Source organism: Dendropsophus ebraccatus, chromosome 11, assembly GCF_027789765.1.
Source record: "Dendropsophus ebraccatus isolate aDenEbr1 chromosome 11, aDenEbr1.pat, whole genome shotgun sequence".
Taxonomy (NCBI): Eukaryota; Metazoa; Chordata; class Amphibia; order Anura; family Hylidae; genus Dendropsophus; species Dendropsophus ebraccatus.
This window is the reverse complement of record NC_091464.1, coordinates 78,570,880-78,590,104: the sequence shown is the minus strand read 5'-3', so window position 1 is coordinate 78,590,104 and position 19,225 is coordinate 78,570,880. Positions and strand designations below refer to the sequence as shown.

General features: G+C 42.3%; 1 protein-coding gene across 7 annotated transcripts in view; it reads left to right on the top strand.

The window, feature by feature from the left end:
- The window catches only part of TIAM1 (TIAM Rac1 associated GEF 1), a 241,741-nt gene that overhangs the window by 173,034 nt on the left and 49,482 nt on the right, over positions 1-19,225 (top strand). For 6 of the 7 annotated variants that reach the window (XM_069946252.1, XM_069946254.1, XM_069946253.1 and 3 more), the window contains 6 exons: positions 4,556-4,780; positions 5,295-5,480; positions 8,765-8,911; positions 9,426-9,500; positions 10,524-10,694; positions 18,553-18,657. In XM_069946252.1, coding sequence (XP_069802353.1) covers positions 4,556-4,780; positions 5,295-5,480; positions 8,765-8,911; positions 9,426-9,500; positions 10,524-10,694; positions 18,553-18,657 — 909 coding nt within the window. Of the gene's footprint in view, positions 1-1,670; positions 1,749-4,555; positions 4,781-5,294; positions 5,481-8,764; positions 8,912-9,425; positions 9,501-10,523; positions 10,695-18,552; positions 18,658-19,225 lie in introns of those variants that run through there. The other variant, XM_069946258.1, reaches the window with a different exon arrangement.

The window sequence follows — 19,225 nt, the reverse complement described above, 5'->3', positions numbered from 1 at the left end:
TCTTCATATTACACTGCTGCTCATATACAGTCATCCAGGAAGAGAACAGCACAGATCCCCCCCCCCCCAAACAATGGACTCTTCCAGCTCAGAAACAAACTGCCAAATAATGACCGACAACTTTTCCATGACCACCCTTATGTAATAGGGCCAGTGTCCTATTACAATGTTGCTCATAATATATATTCATGAGCAAAACTTGTAAAATTCGTATCAAAATTCAATTCTACATTTTTTTTTAAAGATTTTTTTTTTTTTTTTTAAGCTTCGGTACATTTTTTCCAACTCCGACTCTGACTCCAGCCAAAACTAGCTCCGACTCTGACACCAGGCAAAACTAGCTCCGACTCTGACACCAGGCAAAACTAGCTCCGACTCCACGACTCCGACTCCACAGCCCTGCTCAACACAGCCTTTGTTGGGAGCAGAGGGACTGTGTCATCCCCTACTGTTGCTTCTCAATGTAAAAATGTATGCATTTAATAAAGTTATATAAAGGTAAAAAATGTTTTCCCTTTAGCTGGAATACCTCTTTATCTACAAGCTATAGTAGACTTTGCCGTCAGTGTCTCTTTAAATTATTCTCATCTGGAATAGGCAATTTCCAACAATGAGTTCCGCTCCCTTTTAACATTGCTCAGCCTTTAAAACCTCTCCAAATCTTCATGTGTAATTCATCCTTCAATTTTTGGATGTTCTCCTCTAAATATCCAGTCAAGAAATTCTTTTGGATTACACATGGCTGGAAGCGAGGAACAGCACTCCCTGAAATTGCCAAATCTAAAATTCTCCTCCTCCTCCTCTTGTCAGTAGGGATTTTTGGAACGTACATGAAGGAAAACAAAAAAAGTAAAAAAAATAAAATAAAATAAATGGATGCCTGGAGGGCTGTGTTTTGAAGGGATTCCGCCATGAGGAGACGTAGGCTTTGAAATGAAGATCTAAATTGCACAGAGGGTGAAAGGAAAAACTCGGCCTAGTAAGAGATTGCAGTGTCGCCATGACAACTGTCAAAGCTAGTTTGTCGTCTCCATGTTTATTCCGTGGTTAGTTTTTCTAGGTGATTGTTAGTGTTGTGTTTGTTGAAGGATTTGTGATTGTCCAAGTAACCTTAATATGTATTGTGAGACGGGTCAGATTCTTGCTCTTCTATTTTGGCTGCAGATTATTTGTCTCCTGTGTCTCCACCAAGCTGCTTACATGCACATATCACACAGAAAACCCTCCTTGCTGCTGTATATTTCTTCTTCCATAGTAGAGAGACAGGTATAATCCTGTATAACACGCAGAGGGAGCCTACTGTCCAGTAGATATAACATCTGTTGACCACTTATTCGCGTAGGTTCATGTGTTGAAGTGGTAGTCACCTCAACAGGAAGTAAGGTGGTTGCTAGGCAACTGTGGACTCTATACATACTTTAAAAATTATGCTGTGTCCGTATGCATAAGATCAAAGTCTGTTCGACCATCTAATGCAGGCATGGGGAACCTTTAGCCCTCCAGCTGCTGCAAAACTACACTTCCCATCATGCCTGAACAGCCAAAGCTTTAACACCGCCTTGTCTCGTTGAGTGGTGCAGACTTTGCCTCTGAAATATTTGAGACCACCACAGACATACCTCCACATTACTAATCCCCTGTGTCTTATATAAAGATTAATGATGTCTTTTACCCCAGTTATGTCTGTGGTTTCCAGTGAAACCCATAGACAGCATTATTTACTCAGTAATAAGGCGGATTCCTGAAATGTGAGTAATCCAATAGATAAGGCCTATTGTAAGTGCCAAAATGTGAAACAGGTTCCTCTCGGTGGTCTGGGAGCCGTCTATGAGCCGTCTATTGTCCCAAGCATAAAATAGAATAATTACATACTGATGTAGCAGAGCGGAGTTTGTCACTTAATGCACTCTTTTAATAGGGTTTTATGTTAGGACATGTCAGTAGGATTGATTGTTGGATTCTACACTGTTCCTGAGAACGTGCCGCCTTTTAGTCCTGGCCTTGTGGATAGCTTGCTGTACCCTAGCGCTTATTCTTCATTGAAATTACTGGAAGTTATGAAATGCGTCATGAGCAGCTGGCACCTGTGCAGGCGTTCTTCTTCACAGCAAGTTGTGCGTGCTGTTACTGTCATTTCCTATAACTCTTGTTTATTTCAAAAGTTATCTATTTTATATAAGCACCTGCTCTTCACTGTGGCCAGTACTGAGAGTCCTGTTTGCCTACTCTTTAGGGTTTCGGACTTTTTTTTGTAAAAAAAAAAAACAAAGTAAATAAAACATTTAAAGCCTTTATTTTCTTGTGACCACCAGGATCCTTTCTCTTCTCTTGTGACCACCAGGATCCTTACCCTTATTTTCTTGGCACCACCATGTTCCTTTCCCCTTTTTCTTGTGACCACCAAGTTTCTTCCCATTCTTCTCTTGTGAACACCAGGTTCCTTTCTTCTGTTGTGACCATAAGGTCCCTTTACCTCCTTCTCTTGGCACCGATAGATTTATTTACCACCTTTTCTTGGTACCGCCAGGTTCCTTTCCCCTTTCTTTTGTAAGTTACTTTCCCTTCTCTTGGGACTGCCAGGTGTTTTTTTTTTTTTTTTTTTTTTCTTTTCTTGGGGAAACCTGGTTACTTTCCATTATCTTGAGACTGCCAGGTTTCTTTTCTTATTTTTCTTTGGACCATCAGTTTTTGTTGCCTTTTTTTGGGGGGGACCACCAGGTTCCTTTCCCTTCTTTTCTTCGGACCACCAGGTTCCTTTCCCTTATTTTTTTAGACCAACAGGTTTCTTTTCCATATTTTATTGTAACCACTAGTCTCATTTCCCTTAATCTCTTGTGACCACCACATTGCTTTGCTTCTTTTCTTCTGACCACCATGCTTCCTTTCCTCCTTTTCTTGTGTCTAGCATGTTTCTTTTTCTTCTTTCCTTGGGACCACCAGGTTCCTTTGCCTTCTTTTCTTGGGACCACCAGGTTTCTTTCCCTTTTCTTGGACCACCAGGTTTCTTTCCCTTTTCTTGGGACCACCAGGTTTCTTTCCCTTTTCTTGGGACCACCAGGTTCCTTTGCCTTCTTTTCTTGGGACCACCAGGTTTCTTTCCCTTTTATTGGGACCACCAGGTTTCTTTCCCTCCTTCTCTTCTAACCACCAGGTTTCTTTCCCTCCTTCTCTTCTAACCACCAGGTTTTTTTCCCTTCTCTTGTGACCACAAGAGCCTTTACTCTCACATCTTAGAGATCTTTGCTAATGTTGACAAAGCTTAAACAGGAATGCATTGTCCAGACACACTTCAAATCCCCCTGCCAATGCCATCCTCTAACATCTCTCTGCAATATGTTAAAAGATAAACCCTAAACCTGAAGGGCCCATTTAAGATATCCCTAGCGTCACCTTCACTCCTAAGGGAAACCACAGCTGGTATGCATAAAATCACGGCACGTTTTGCCAAATGACATTGTCACATTTGCTCAATCTGTCCAGCTGTAGAGTGTACACAATCCCTCATGTGAACTTGCTCCCACTGTAGTATTTTTAGTGCTGCTCATGGCATTCCTCGTAGACATAGACAGGAACACCACCTTGGTCAAACATTTGCTCATGTCACTTGCATACCATTAAAAGCGCATTATGAAGGCTGCAAGTTACCTTGTCCCTTAGCAGCCGTAACACGGAGGGGCCCCCACATCTGTCACCAGGCATGAGGCACTGATACATCGCTGGGCGGGCTTGGGACGCACATCACACAATCTATATTTAGAGGTGATTGTTCTGTTAAGATTTTGACAGGTTTGGAAAAACTTTGCCAGTAAAATAAAAGTTTAAAGCAAATTCCAGGTCCTCCTTTTATAGCAGTGGATTTTTTTTTCCTTGTAGTTTTAGTAGCTTGTTCTAATCCTGTAATAGAAATCCACGGTCCACACATGTGTTGGATGGATGGAGCTACAGTGTAAAGCATGGCACACGGTAGACATTTTGGTTTTTGCTAAGCCAGAACATGTATGGTTAACTTCCCATAGATTGCATTAGACCATACAGCAATAAAGAGCCTTTTACATGGGGCAACTGTTGGCCAAATGGGCCGATTATTGCCCCGTGTTAAAACCTCTAGTTTGACGTGAGATTGGTGGGATTTCATGGGTGGAAACAACATTGCTGGCAGCATATCCTACTTCCCAATGTAAACAGACCCTGTATGCACCATTTAGTGATTATGTTACTGTGTCCTTCCAGTTATTGCCCCATCCACAAGCACCCTTCGATGATAGGAACATAGAAAATCAGTGATTGTATTGGGCAGTTGTCTGACCGTGCAAAAGAACCCTTACTGGTCACAAGGTATTTCTAGTCTTGATGCCCTAGATTGACAAAAACCTGCTTGGGGCTCAGTGTAGCTGTCATTCAACTGTCACTTGTAATACTACATTTGACCTGTAGTGGTCACTGCAGGAAAACTGTATGGCTGCCAGGCACAGTTGTTTATGATGTGACCTCCCTTTGTTAATACGCCAAAATAATTGTATAGGATTCCTAACAGGAAGTGTTTTGCCTCTTGCAGACAAGCAGTCAGACTGAGCTGGAGAATTGGATCACCGCCATCCATTCCGCATGCGCCACCACCGTGGCCAGACAGCACCACAAGGAGGACACGGTCAAACTCCTCAAGTCAGAAATCAAGAAGCTGGAGCAAAAGATCGACATGGATGAGAAGATGAAGAAGATGGGAGAAATGCAGCTTTCTTCTGTGACCGACGCCAAGAAGAAGAAAACCATCTTGGATCAGGTGAAGAACTTTATAGGGTGAATGGTGGACATTGTAGTCGCTAGCCCACGTAGGTCTGCACAACTAAAAGCATGTTTGTAAGCAAGTGTATTTACAAAGCTGCTTATTTTTTTTATTTTGGACGCATTTAATTTACATGTTTATAGCGAAAGTAAATCTGTTACAACTCATATGTAATATTCACACCTGACATTGTGTAGCTGTGCCTCCGGGCCCATGACAACACCTGCAAGGCAACTTTTCATTTACATAATAACCTTTCAGAAAAATGTGTTTACTTTTAATATTGCTGATGGTTGCTCAAAACGCTGCAGATCTCACGTTAGACCACAGATGTAGTTACCCGGCCTCATCTAGAGATCTGATAGATCAGCCTCAGCGAGGTGCTTAATGGGCAGATACAGCGGCAGCATTTTACCCGGCCTGAGTTTGTCTTTAGAATTTTTTTAAATTCAATATTACTTTTTAATTTTTTACATTTCTTTTTAATTGTTCATGTCTTTTCTCGCTGCAGATCTTTGTCTGGGAGCAGAACCTGGAGCAGTTTCAGATGGACCTGTTCCGGTATCGCTGCTATCTCGCCAGCTTGCAGGGTGGCGAGCTGCCAAACCCAAAACGCCTACTGGCTTTTGCAAGCCGACCGACTAAAGTTGCCATGGGCCGCCTGGGAATCTTCTCTGTGTCTTCATTTCACGCACTGGTAAGGGGCTTTGTTATAGGACCACAGACACAATTGTAAAATGTAGAGTTGATTTAAGAATCTACACCTTCACACCTACACAAAGGGGGAGATTTACGAAAGGGTGTAAACATACACCTGGTGTAAACTGCCCACAGCAACCAATCACAGCTCAGATTTCAGCTCTGGTAGAACAAAAGTGGAGCTGTGATTGGTTGCTGTGGGCAGTTTACACCAGGTGTATATTTGCTCCCTTTCATAAATCTCCCCTAAAGTGTTCAGTCAGTTCCTAAGGTAATCCTAGACCTTCAGTAGCTGTTGGCCAGAATGCTCTTTTAGCTAACAGCTGTACTTCCCATTTACTTTATACACATACTTACTAAGCTTGGTTGAGCAAGAATGTGTTTTCGATGGGGAGACAAGAGTCACCCCTCTATTGGCTTATCGCCCGGCAGAACAAGAGAATTGGGAAAAGGCATTCACCATAGCCAATTCTTCTTTCCCTCTCCATCAGAGGAGGCCCCCCATACACATAATATATTAATCCAGTCCTGCCAGCTTTTCTCTACTTTACTATGGACTGCTGTATAGGGGCTAATAATCTGAAGGGGATCTGCTTCTCAGCTGCTGCAGAATATCTTTGTCCATTGAGCCTATTACACTAAACGATTATCAGCCTTACTTGCCCAATTTCCTAATTATCGTTTAGTGTAATAGGACATGTTGAAAGGCCACATGCCTGATGTCGGCTGATTGTGATCTTTTGAACATGTTGATAGATCCCAATTTGTTTAGCGATGGTCTGCTGTGCATCGCTACTGCCACTTCCCTTGGATTATCGTAACATGTAACACAGCCTTTAGGTGTCTATTTGCAGATTATTGCTCCAGAAATACTAATTATGGAAGTTCATTCACATTCACTGGTGATAAAAGAGCAGTGGCTTCCAACTCTATCAGTGACCGTGACAGGGAATCTGTGGCCCTCCAACCCATCATGCTTAGACGATCAAAGCATGGTGTTTAGGCATGTTGGAAATTGTAGTTTTTCCTGTAAAGAACCACAGGTTCCCTTTCACCAGCATTGTACATGGCAGATTTTGCATTAGAGCTTGGATCGCTGTCCAAGATTCATCCAGAATCCCCATGTGTCAATGACCGGCAATCCAGAACATTCAGTAGTCTGGCATCTTCTCATAAATTTCTCAGGAAGCGAGTACATATGACATGACACCAAATGCTTCTAGTCCAGGATGTATTTTATAATGTGAGCACAAGTTTCCACTAAGCCTCTAGCATGTCCTGTCTCTTAGTAGTCAGGATGGATTGCCAGGAGGAGCAGGTGTTAAAGAACACGGGCAGATACGTTGCCAGTGTAACTCCCACGGGCAATCTGCCTTCTGTTACTTCCACATGAAAGTGATTATCCCGGAATCCTGGAGAACGCCCCCCTCCAACTTCTCCTCCATAAATAGCTTGTAAGGTTTGAAGCGGACTCTCAGGTCAGCGTTCACGTGTGCACAGAGATGCACAGAACACTTCATATTCAGCACCTTCTGTGGTTTTGTATTGGAGAGCTGCGCTTCTATAGCTATTGTGTGGGAACAGAAGAGAACTCATAATGATTCCCAGATCTTGGAGGGCGAACGCCACTGTTACTGTATCATATGCCGCTTCTCCCACCGAGCTGGAAAATACAGTAAAAATAAAGAACAGGTTGTGGGTGGGATACTATGAAAGTTAAAAGATCACATGAGTACCGTACTCCATGCAGGTTTATGGGCTGTCATTGCAGGGGGCTCCATATGGTGCTTACATGCAAAATATGTGACCTATTACACTCCATATACAAGACGTAGGGATAAGAAAGCTTACATACAACCAAACCTAATATGCACTTGTGATACAAAGCACTTATACAATTCATTTCATCATATCCATCCAATGAATTGGGCCCCTGTATAAAATAATGGACAAAATTGACTTCCAATATTGTTTTTTTAAAAGGGTATTTTGCAAATATTTATTTTAATAAAGTTATATAAGAAATGTATATATGTGTGTGTATGTATATATATATTACTGGGAGTGCCGAAACTTTAAAAATCTTCGCACTCCAGTGTTTTAGTACAGTAGCGCGAAGATTTAGGGTATAAACCCACACACCGTATATGCAGCAGATATGCAACAAATACGCAGCAGATTTGTTGGTACAGATTTGATGCTGTGTTCAGTTATTTAGATCTAATCTGCTGCGATTTTGCTGCGAGTTTGCTGCGTATCGCAGCAGTAAATACGCTGCATATACGGTGTGTGGGTTTATACCCTTAAACAGTTTTGGAGCTCCCGACATCATAAAGAATGATGATGCTGAGAGTTCTGCATTCAGGTGTGATTGCTTCCTTAAAGCGACTCTGTACTCACAATCTGACCCCCCCCCCCCAAAACCGCTTGTACCTTCAGAAAGCTGCTTTTAATCCAGGATCTGTACTGCGGTCCAATTGGCAGGTGATGCAGTTATTGTCCTAAACAACAACTTTTAAACTTGCAGCCCTGTGTCTAATTGTCGTGGCCTAGAGTACCCATGCCCTAAGATTTCAACGCCCATCCGTCCCTCCACCCTGCCCTGTTCGCCATTTTTCCTGCTCATCACCTGTCAGAACACTGCACAGGTGCCTTAAGGATCTAGCTCATGTGCAGTGTTCACACAGGTGATGAATAGGAGAAAATGTTCCAGGGACATTCCTAATAATGAGGAGGGTGGCGAGGAGGGATGGAGGGGTGTCTCAATGCAGGGCATGGGTACTCTAGACCATGACAATTTGACACAGGGCTGCAAGTTTAAAAGTTGTTTTTTAGCACAATAACTGCATCACCAGCTGAACGGACCCCAGCACAGATACTGGATTAAAAGCAGATTGTGGGTACAGAGTCGCTTTAATAACTGCAGGACTGCGCAGGCCCTGGTCCTGGCACATATACCACATACATAACTAGTAATAGAGTCTTCCCTGATGTCTTTATTATACATGTTATTACTGGACATTACACTTGGGGAAGCTGTCTGTGTCACTAGCTATGGCAGCCTGCAGCAGAGTGATCAGTGATTGACAGCTATCCCCACTCACTCTTCTACACTATACCTTGGCTGCAGCACTACTGACACAGACAGGGTCTGTATATTTCTCGGTATTCTGGATGACTCTCTTAGTTATGATGAGTTACCTGCTAAGAATGGCTGCTGAACTAATAAAGTAGTTGAGTTTGTGATCATTATGATGGGTAAGTGTTTGTGGTTCTGTACAGGTGGCTGCTCGTACTGGAGAGTCCGGTGTCAGGAGACGGACACAAGCAATGTCCAGATCAGCCAGTAAGAGAAGGAGCCGGTTTTCTTCTCTTTGGGGTCTGGATACGTCTTCTAAGAAAAAACAAGGGAGGCCAACCATTAACCAGGTAAGATGGTGAATACTTGCTTTATACTGTTTTTGTTGTAACAAGTTTTATAAGAAAAACTTCTAGTAGCCATAGGCATACACAAGTTTATTCTAATGGTTTCATTTGTAAGAAAAATGCAAAAATAAAAAGACTCATCATATGCAGTGGTTTGGCCCCATAATAGTGCTGTACAGGCTGTGTGCACACATGTTATCTCTGCTATGATAAAGGCCTATGCAATTCATACACATTCAGCCAGCTGCCGTCACTGCTGATCCCCCTAAACGTGCACGCTCGGCTCAGTGGAGCATGCATGTGTTCTACATGGGGAGCAGTGCACAACTGCGACTTCCGAGAACAGGAGGATTGGGCATTTTAAATCCAACAAGCTTGATCCTTCTCAGATGTCCGAGGTCACATACACATAAGGAAGGCTCGGCAGACACCTATCTAAGCTAGCTGTAGACTCCGTATAGGCTCAGTCACAATCACAATTGTTGTTCCTATTAATCTGTAAACTCTTTCTTGCCAGGTTTTTAATGATGGGTCAGATTCTGTCAAGAAATCATTGGAAGGAATCTTTGATGAGGCCACGTCTGAAGACAAGGTAATGTTCTGATGAGCTCCTCTGTATTAGCACAACCTCTCCCCCAGAACATGGTAGAGCAGAGTTCAGCACATGGGACTGGAATATAGGGGCACCAGAATAGATTTACTCCTGCTTATTCTATTAAAGGGAATCTGTAACAATGGACATGCTTCTGATCTACCAGCACCATGTTATACAGCACGGGGGGGGCTGATATATAGTTTTGTGTAGGAAAGTATTTAGTATAACGTGTGTGTTATATTGATGTAATTCTAAGCTCATTCCTAACTCAGGAGTCCAGTGGGTTTCCTACTTAGTGGCTGACACGTCTTTATGTACATTTTTATACAGGGAAGGCTGCCAATCATTGATAAGACCCTCCCACTTGACTCCTAAGCCTATGTAAGCAGAGATTTGCATAGGTATATTACAAGTTCTGAGTTTTCCCCCATAAATCTCTATATCTGCTGAGCTATTCCTGCTCTCTAACATGAAGCTGGTAGTCTATACTACTTGTCATCTTCCCAGGAGCCATCATTGAAAAAGGGGATTCTGGGTAATGAGATGTAATAATGTTTCTTACCACTTTTTACAAGTTTAGATTTTTTTTATCTTTATGTTTTGTATTTCTGAAGTTTCTTAAGGTGGAATTTTTTTTTCTGAAGTTTTCTTGGGTTTAGAATCCACTTTAATAAACTTTAGTGGAAAACAAAATTCTACCTTAATAAACTTCAGGAAAGAACAAAAGCCACTTTATCCCGTTTCTGGCCATTTGTGATGGTGCAATGTTCTGCAGATCTCTGGGGTAGTTATCAAAGTAATGAAACCTCTTCACGAGTCAGGCTTGGAAGCAAGTCTGCGGCTTCTGCGTCTCAGAGATACTTTAATACCAAAAGGCTCCAGATTTAATTAGAATTTATGGTAATCCCATTTAGCATTTGGGGTGGTGGATTAGTTAATCTGCTGAGAGGTTACAGGATTTCCCATAGCACTGATTTCTCTATGAATACATAATCCCCTGTGTTGTTTGTGTCTGTATAGAAGGAGGAGGAGGTGGTTCTGACCATCGTCCATCCTCACAATCCCGACGGCGACATCTGGGTCCACGACTATCTAACGCCTTCCTGGGTTTGTCTGCCAAACAACCAGTCTGTCCTGATTGTAATTCACCCAGAGGACACGGCTAAGGATGCCTTAGAGTATATCTGCAAGGTAATGTACTGATCCAAATGCTTAAACTCTGTGTTGGAGCTGGTTGAAAGGAACACTCTGGGCAAAACTGATCTTTTATATGTTGTCCATGTGGGTGGAGCATGACACATGGATTCACATAACATCATAGAGAGAACATCAATTATGCCCCACCACTTCATCAGTATTGCCATGGCATTCCTCTACTTATAGCACTGAATAAATACCTATGTTATTGTATTGCTCTGTAGCCCGGCTTGTATCATGGTGCCTTAAAGGGGTACTTCGGCTGTTTTTCTTTCAAATTTTATTATGTCAGAAAGTTAAATAGATCTGTAATTTACTTCTATTTTAAAAATCTCAAGTTTTCCAGTACTCATCAGCTGCTGTATGTCCTTCAGGAAGTGGTGTTTTATTTCTGTTTTATTTTCTGACACAGTGCTCTCTGCTGCCACCTCTGTCCATGTCATAGTTACATAGTTACATAGTTAATACGGTTGAAAAAAGACACATGTCCATCAAGTTCAACCAAGGAGGGGATGGATACAGGGAAGGGGGAGGGGTGATATGTTCTATACATATGCATCTATATTATTTTGGTCTAAGAACTTGTCTAGCCCTGTTTTGAAGCCCTCTACTGTTTTTGCTGTGACCAGATCCTGTGGTAGACTGTTCCACAGATTCACAGTTCTCATGGTAAAGAAGGCTTGTCGCCTCCGGAGATTGAACCTTTTTTTCTCCAGGCGGAGGCAGTGCCCTCTTGTCCTTTGAGGGGGTTTTACCTGGAACATCTTTTCCCCATATCTCTTGTAGGGGCCATTTATATATTTAAATAAGTTAATCATATCTCCCCTTAAACGTCTCTTCTCCAGACTAAACAAATGTAATTCTTTTAATCTCTCCTCATAACTAAGATGCTCCATTCCCCTTATTAGTTTAGTTGCCCGTCTTTGTACCCTCTCCAGCTCTAGAACATCCTTTTTATGAATCGGGTTCCAAAACTGGACGGCATACTCCAGATGGGGCCGCACCAAAGCTTTATAAAGCGGTAATATTATATCCCTGTCCCGAGAGTCCATGCCTGTTTTAATGCATGACAATATCCTACTGGCCTTAGAAGCAGCTGACTGACATTGTGTACTGTTCTGTAGTCTATTATCTACAAGTACACCCAGATCCTTCTCCATCAGTGACTCTCCCAGAGTAACTCCCCCCAGGACATATGATGCATGCGGGTTATTAGTACCCAGGTGCATAACTTTACATTTATCCACATTGAACCTCATTTGCCAAGTGGACGCCCAAACACTCAGAGTGTCTAAGTCATCCTGTAACATCTGCACATCCTCCATAGACTGTACTGTACTACAAAGCTTGGTGTCATCTGCAAAGATAGAAACATTGCTGTTAATTCCATTCTCAATATCATTAATAAACAAGTTAAACAGAAGAGGGCCCAGTACTGACCCTTGGGGTACACCACTTATTACCGGGGACCATTCGGAGTAGGAATCATTGACCACCACTCTCTGGGTACAATTATTAAGCCAGTTTTCAATCCAGTTACACATTAAATTTTCCAAACCAATAGACTTTAACTTACCCATCAGACGTCCATGAGGAACTGTGTCAAACGCTTTTGCAAAATCCAGGTACACTATATCCACAGCCGCGCCGCCATCCAGGCTTCTACTTACCTCTTCATAGAAACATATTAGGTTGGTTTGACAGCTTCTGTCCTTAGTAAAACCATGCTGGTTATCACTTATAATACTATTAGCCACTACATATTCCTGGATGTAGTCCCTTATAAGCCCCTCAAATAGTTTCCCCACAATGGACGTTAAGCTTACGGGTCTATAGTTACCTGGGGAAGTTCGAGAGCCCTTTTTGAAGATCGGCATTACATTTGCCTTACGCCAGTCCCTCGGCACAATACCAGTAAGCAAAGAATCACGGAATATTTCATACAAGGGTAGTGAAATTACAGAACTGAGTTCCCTAAGAACTCTGGGGTGCAATCCATCAGGCCCTGGAGCTTTGGTTACATTGAGTTTGTTTAATTTATCTTGGACCATATCTATAGTAAACCAGTTCAGTACATTACATGTGTTAGCAGCACTGGCCCCACCCACCTCAGTACTGGCCCCACCCACCACAGCTCCATCCTCTTTTGTATATACAGAACTGAAGAACCCATTAAGTAACTCAGCTTTCTCCTGATCCCCAGTTATTAATTCCCCGTCGCCATTATTTAGGGGTCCTACATGCTCTGACCTTGGTTTTTTTGCATTAATATATTTGAAGAATTTTTTGGGGTTTCTTTTGCTTTCTATAGCTACCTGCCTTTCATTGTGAATTTTTGCTGCTTTTATTACATTTTTACAGGTTTTGTTGACTTCTTTGTAATGTTTAAATGCTACAGCTGACCCCTCTGATTTATATTTTTTGAATGCCCCTTTTTTCTCATTTATAGCCCTTCTAACCTCGGTTGTAAGCCATATGGGATTGGATTTTAACCGTTTATATTTGTTACCCATAGGAATATATTTGGCAGTACAGTTATTTAATGTGGATTTGAAGATTTCCCATTTATTAGCTGTATCCGTATGTGACAGCAGCCGCTCCCAGTCTATGCCCTGAAGTTCTGCCCTTAACCCAGGAAAATTGGCCCTTTTAAAATTAAGAGTTTTTGCCCTCCCAACATGTTTTTCTTTTCTACACTTTAAGCTAAAAGTCACTATATTGTGGTCACTATTACCCAGGTGTTCATGGACAGTGACATCCCCAACCAGCTCAGCGTTGTTAGAAATAACCAGATCCAACAAGGCATCACTTCTAGTTGGCTCCTCCACAAACTGGCCCAGAAAATTATCCTGCAGGAGGTTAAGAAATTCCCTCCCCTTTGTGGTTTTAGCTGAACCGTGACCCCAATCTATATCTGGGTAGTTGAGGTCCCCCATTATCACTACTGTTCCCTCCCGGGCAGCCCGCTCTATTTGTCTATTCAACTGGCCATCTACCTCCTCAGTAATGTTGGGGGGTCTATAGATTACACCAAGAATAATTTTTTCACTCTTTACCTCCTTCTGTAGTTCTACCCACAATGCTTCCACATCATCACAGTCATCGCCCACTATTGCATCTTTTACACTCACTTTAATATCATTTCTGACATACAGACATACTCCTCCTCCCCTTCTGCCCACCCGGTCCCTTCTGAACAACGTAAATCCCTGAATATTGACAGCCCAGTCATGTGAGGAGTCCAGCCATGTCTCAGTCACACCAACCACATCAATGGACTCCTCCAGAACCAAGGCCTCCAGCTCCCCCATCTTGCTGGCTAGACTTCTGGCATTAGTTACCATACACTTTATATTACCATTGAGTTTAACCGCTTCATTATAAGAAATGGGAATTATTACTGTGCTGTGGCCACAATCATCCTCACTGTTCATCCGCAACATATGGATCTCCCTATGCACTGTTTTTATCCTCCCCCCACAGGACCCTTCTCCTCCCTCCTCATTGTTCTGTCCCCTCTCTAACCTATCCACCACTATATTACACACTACATTGTCCTCCCTCCACATCCCTAGTTTAAAAACCCCTCCACCCCTTCTAGGATTCTCTCCCCCAGCACAGCGGACCCCCTTCCATTAAGGTGCAAATTATCTGCGGAAAACAGTTTGTACCCCAATGAAAAGTCAGCCCAGTGCTCTAAAAACCCAAACCCTTCTTCTCTACACCACGACTTGAGCCATGCATTTAACTCCCTAAGCTCCCGCTGTCTTTCCTGCGATGCGCATGGCACAGGCAGTATTCCAGAGAATACCACCTTGGAGGTCCTCCCCTTCAACTTAGCACCTAGTTCTCTAAAATTATTTTTAATAGACCTCCACCTACCTTGTATCCTGTCATTGGTTCCCACATGGACCACGACAGCTGGGTCATCCCCAGCCCCCCCAAGTAATTTATCCACCCTTTCCACCACATGCCGAACCCTGGCACCAGGGAGACAGCAAACCATTCGGTTGAGGCGGTCTTGGCGACAAATTATTCTATCCGTCTTCCTGATTATAGAATCCCCTACAACCACTAGCTGCCTAGGCCTACCTACATTACCATCCCGCCCACTACTAGTTGGACTGTTCCCCCGGCTGTTAGAGAGAACAGGTTCCACTAGAGCTGCCATTTCTGACACGGATGCCCTTGCATCATCACCTAACTTGGCAATTTTGCTTGGGCATATAGTAGGAGAAGTGGCCTTCCTTTTCTTGGATCCCTTACTGGTCCCTCTAACTACATTAACCCAGCTACTTACTTGGGCCTCTTGATCTATATCACCACCCTCCATCTCTAACCCACTAACTTCCTGCTCAGTGAGCCGAAGTTCCCTCTCAAGGTGGCCAAGTTCCCTCAGTGTTGCAATATGCTTCTCCAGATCTCTAACTCGAGCTTCTAGATGGGCAACATGCTCACATCTGTCACAGCGGTACTCACCCTGGAACACCTGCTCCAGTTGTGCGTACATGCGGCAGACTGCGCACTGAATGAATCCTTCCATCTCGCTAGCCATCATCCTCAGTGCAACAAAAACAGCGAAAAAGAAAGAGATTTAGCACTTACCAGAACTTGTAACTCCTTCTTTCAACTCCTTTTTTAAACTCCACTTATTTTCAACCACTTGTCAGCAAGCACAGTGAGCAGGACAGGTTTTCTATAGGGATTTGCTCCTGCTCTGGACAGTTCCTGACATGGACAGAGGTGGCAGCAGAGAGCACTGTGTCTGGAGAGAATACACCACTTTCTGCAGGACATACAGCAGCTGATATACTCTGGAAGATTTGAGATTTTTAAATAGAAGTAAATTACAAATCTGATCTGTATAACTTGATTTAAAAGATTTTTTTTTTTCTGCCAGACCAATCCTAACTAGGAGATGTTCTCCTAGTGGCAGAGCTGCTATTAGTCAATGACTATTGTACTTGTCTTTCAGTTCCTCACCATTGAACATGTTTCTGTTGCCAGTACATGGAAATGTTCATCTTTATATAGTTCTAGTGCAGCGGCACTCCACACAGATAATCCTAACCTGAACTGATCCATTGAGGCTGATCCGTGCACTGCTGAGCCATCTAGAAAAAATTATTTCACCTTTCACTGACAGCAAGCCGAGAGCTTGAAGGCAGTGAAGAATTTAAAAACCTATTTATTAAAAAGTTGCAAAACTTTTCATTATACAATAATTTAGCTGACGATGCCTATTAAAGGGATTATCCGGGGTTAGAAAAAACATAGCTCCACAAACAGTGCCGCTCATGTCCTCAGTTTAGGTGTAATATTGCAGCTCAGTTCAATTGAAGTGAATGGAGCCAAGTTGCAATACCAGACACAACCTGAAAACAGCAATGGCGCTATTTTTGGAAGAATGTAACTATGTTTTACTAACTCTATTAGGCAGACATCACAGGTGCAGCGACTGGGTGGGGTCTGGATTGTTACCCCCCAGGTCTGGTTATGGTAATGTGCTGCAATGTAGTGGATTAGGATTTCCTGAGACTGCAATCTGCTACCGCATTTTGTGTTAGAGCCCAGATATGGACTTGGCTGTGACTGTGCATCATCTGGAGAAAGCTGCGTGATGTCTGGAGGACAGCTGACCCCATGCTGAACCCATCACGTCACTTGTCACATATGTGGACCTCTCTCTCCCTGATAAAATCCCAGTGCAGCAGAAGAGGGGAGAATGACGCCAATGTATGCAGTATGGGAATGCCTCCATACAGCGTCGCAAAACAAAATCCCCAGTGCATATTGGTGAAAAACAAGTCTTACCTAGAGCAAAGTGACACAGGAAGGACAACCTTGTTTAGTGGAAAATTAAAAAAAAATAATTTTTTTCCCCAAACATTTAAGAAAACAATAGAATATTAATAATATTAGTGCAATATAATATAGGAGTGTTGTACTTATATACTGTGTTTCTCATAAAATAAGACAGAGTAGCTTGTGTTGAGCATGTGGGGGCGGAGCATTACAAGTCTGGCCCTGATTGGCTGATGCTCAGCACCCAGTGTCAGCGAGTTGCTCACCTGTCTTTAGCTAGGGTTTATTTTTGCAGTAGGCCTTATTGTCGGAGAAACTGTTCCTTTTATAGAAGAATTTTTATCAATTTTTAGTCTCCTCCCCCTCGGTAAACTGTGAGGAAACCTGCCAGTAAGTGCTCGGTTTCCTTGCAGCGCCACCACAGGAGAGTAATACACATTGCCCATTCACATGAATGGGTTGTCTGTGTAATGCAGGACAGGTCGCTCTTTGATTTCCTCCATGGATATGTGGATCCTAAACATATAGGACCCTACTCTACTATTCTACTAACTGTGGAATATGATTCCTTTTGATATATGCTATTTTATAAATATATAAATAGAGAGTGTGTATATGCATATATATATATATATGCACACACACGTGTATACACATACATTCATATATTTTATATACTATGTATAATCATGTAATATCTTCTGACTATATGATTAGCATTTCTCTAAGATGTCTTGTCTTATGTCACGGTCCTCATGTTCATGTACATGATCTCTGTGATTTGTCTTCGTTCGTCATGTTACTATTTTCATACCCACCTCTTGTAGCTTATTACTTATTCACGGCTGCCCCCTAGTGGACCAAAAAATGAAGTACTCCATATTTGCAAAATGTGACGTGAGAATAAGAATTAGTGGATAGGAAGACAATATAGAGGTATTACCCTATATCTTTTTAGGACTGGGGATGTCTGGGAGATAAATTATCAAGGAAATCTCTGGCAATTATTTACAAAATAGAAACAAAACAATCTAAAAACAAGAAATGCCCTAATAGTTGAAACTCACTGTGCAGAAAAGGCCCCTAAAATTCAGACCCCAAAATTTAATTTACATTTCTAACATTGACAGATTGGGTACTTGAATGAATTCAAGACTGGACCCCTAAAATTCACTCCCTAGCCCAGACCCCTTAAATAAAATTACACTTCAGACAGAACAACTGAAAATGAACTGACACCCCAGACCTGAACCCCAAACACATGACCCCTTGCATATAAAAAAGTGTACCTTACGTCACGTGTCATATTGAGGACCTGTGGCTAATCAAAAAAAATAAAATAAATATATCTATATGTGTGTGTGTGTATATATATATATATATATATATACATATATATATATATATATATATATATATATATATATATATATATATATATATATATATATATATATAAAATCTTTTTATCTTTCCTTTTTACAGTTTCTTGATATGACCTTCCATTCTCAAGATATGTGGGCTTATTGTGTGACATTTGTTAAGTCCCCATACACCTTCAATAATGGACAGCCTAGCAAATGTTTGTCCATCAGTTATTTTTTCCATCCAGCCCTCAGTCCTCCAGAACAAAGGGGTTAGGGGGGATTTTCCCTCTGTCGGTGTATGGTTGGGACAGCCCCCTAAACCCCATACTGACGGCTGATCCCTCCACAAGCGGTGGGTACGGCTGTCATTTGGCACATGTTTGTGGTTTCCTGTAAATAATTATTACTACAGATACCAAATACGGGTAGTTACACTGAGGAACTGTAACTGTATGGAAGTTGTCTGGTGGGGTCTCCATACTGCAGAGAGGCTGGTGACATGAAAAGGGATCATTGTGGTTGCTGGGGATTGAATGTTCAATACTAGGGGGATCACACCAAACAGCTCCTTATATCTCAGCTGCCTATACTCTTGAGGGTTTACTACCTATCACCACAGCTTTTTGTTTGATCATTTTGCTATGCTGATGGGACTCACATGACTTGTTCTTGTTTTGCAGACTCACAAGTTGGACTACAATGCGCATTATCTTCGCCTGAAGTTCTTAATTGATAACCAACCTCGGCTTTATATTCCAAAGCATGAAGAGGAGATCTATGAACTGGTAATATGGTCTTTTCATTTTTTTCCTTTTTAAAAAAATTTTTTCCTCATGATTTGTCAAGGGGGCGGTTACTCCTGTCAACAGGACGTGATCCTGAGCACTCTCCCTAGTGGGGACAGATCAGTATTGACTCCTCCCTTGTCAATCCACACACTGCCGCTACAGGGGTGGTCCCTACTGCTATAAGGGGATGGGATCGTTCTGCAGATTGGATTGCCAAAGGGGCGGTCAGCACTGATGTGTTCACCAAAATGTTTTTTTTTTTCTTTCGAATCAACTGGTACCAGAAAGTGCCGTAGATTTATCATTTTCTTCTATTAAAAAATCTATTAAGAAATATCATTACTCATCTGCTGCTGTATGTCCTGCAGGTCCTCCACAGGTTCACTCCCCATTTACAGCAGCAATGGCCGTCCCCTTGATAGTTTACAGTTGTAGTTTGTGTGTTGTCGAGGGCGATGGCCGACACCAATCTCTCCTCACAGACAGCAACTTTGGTCACCACTGCAGTCAGCGCTTTTCCAGATGGGTAGGCTTGGGCTAGACCCTCACAGTATACACCGCCACC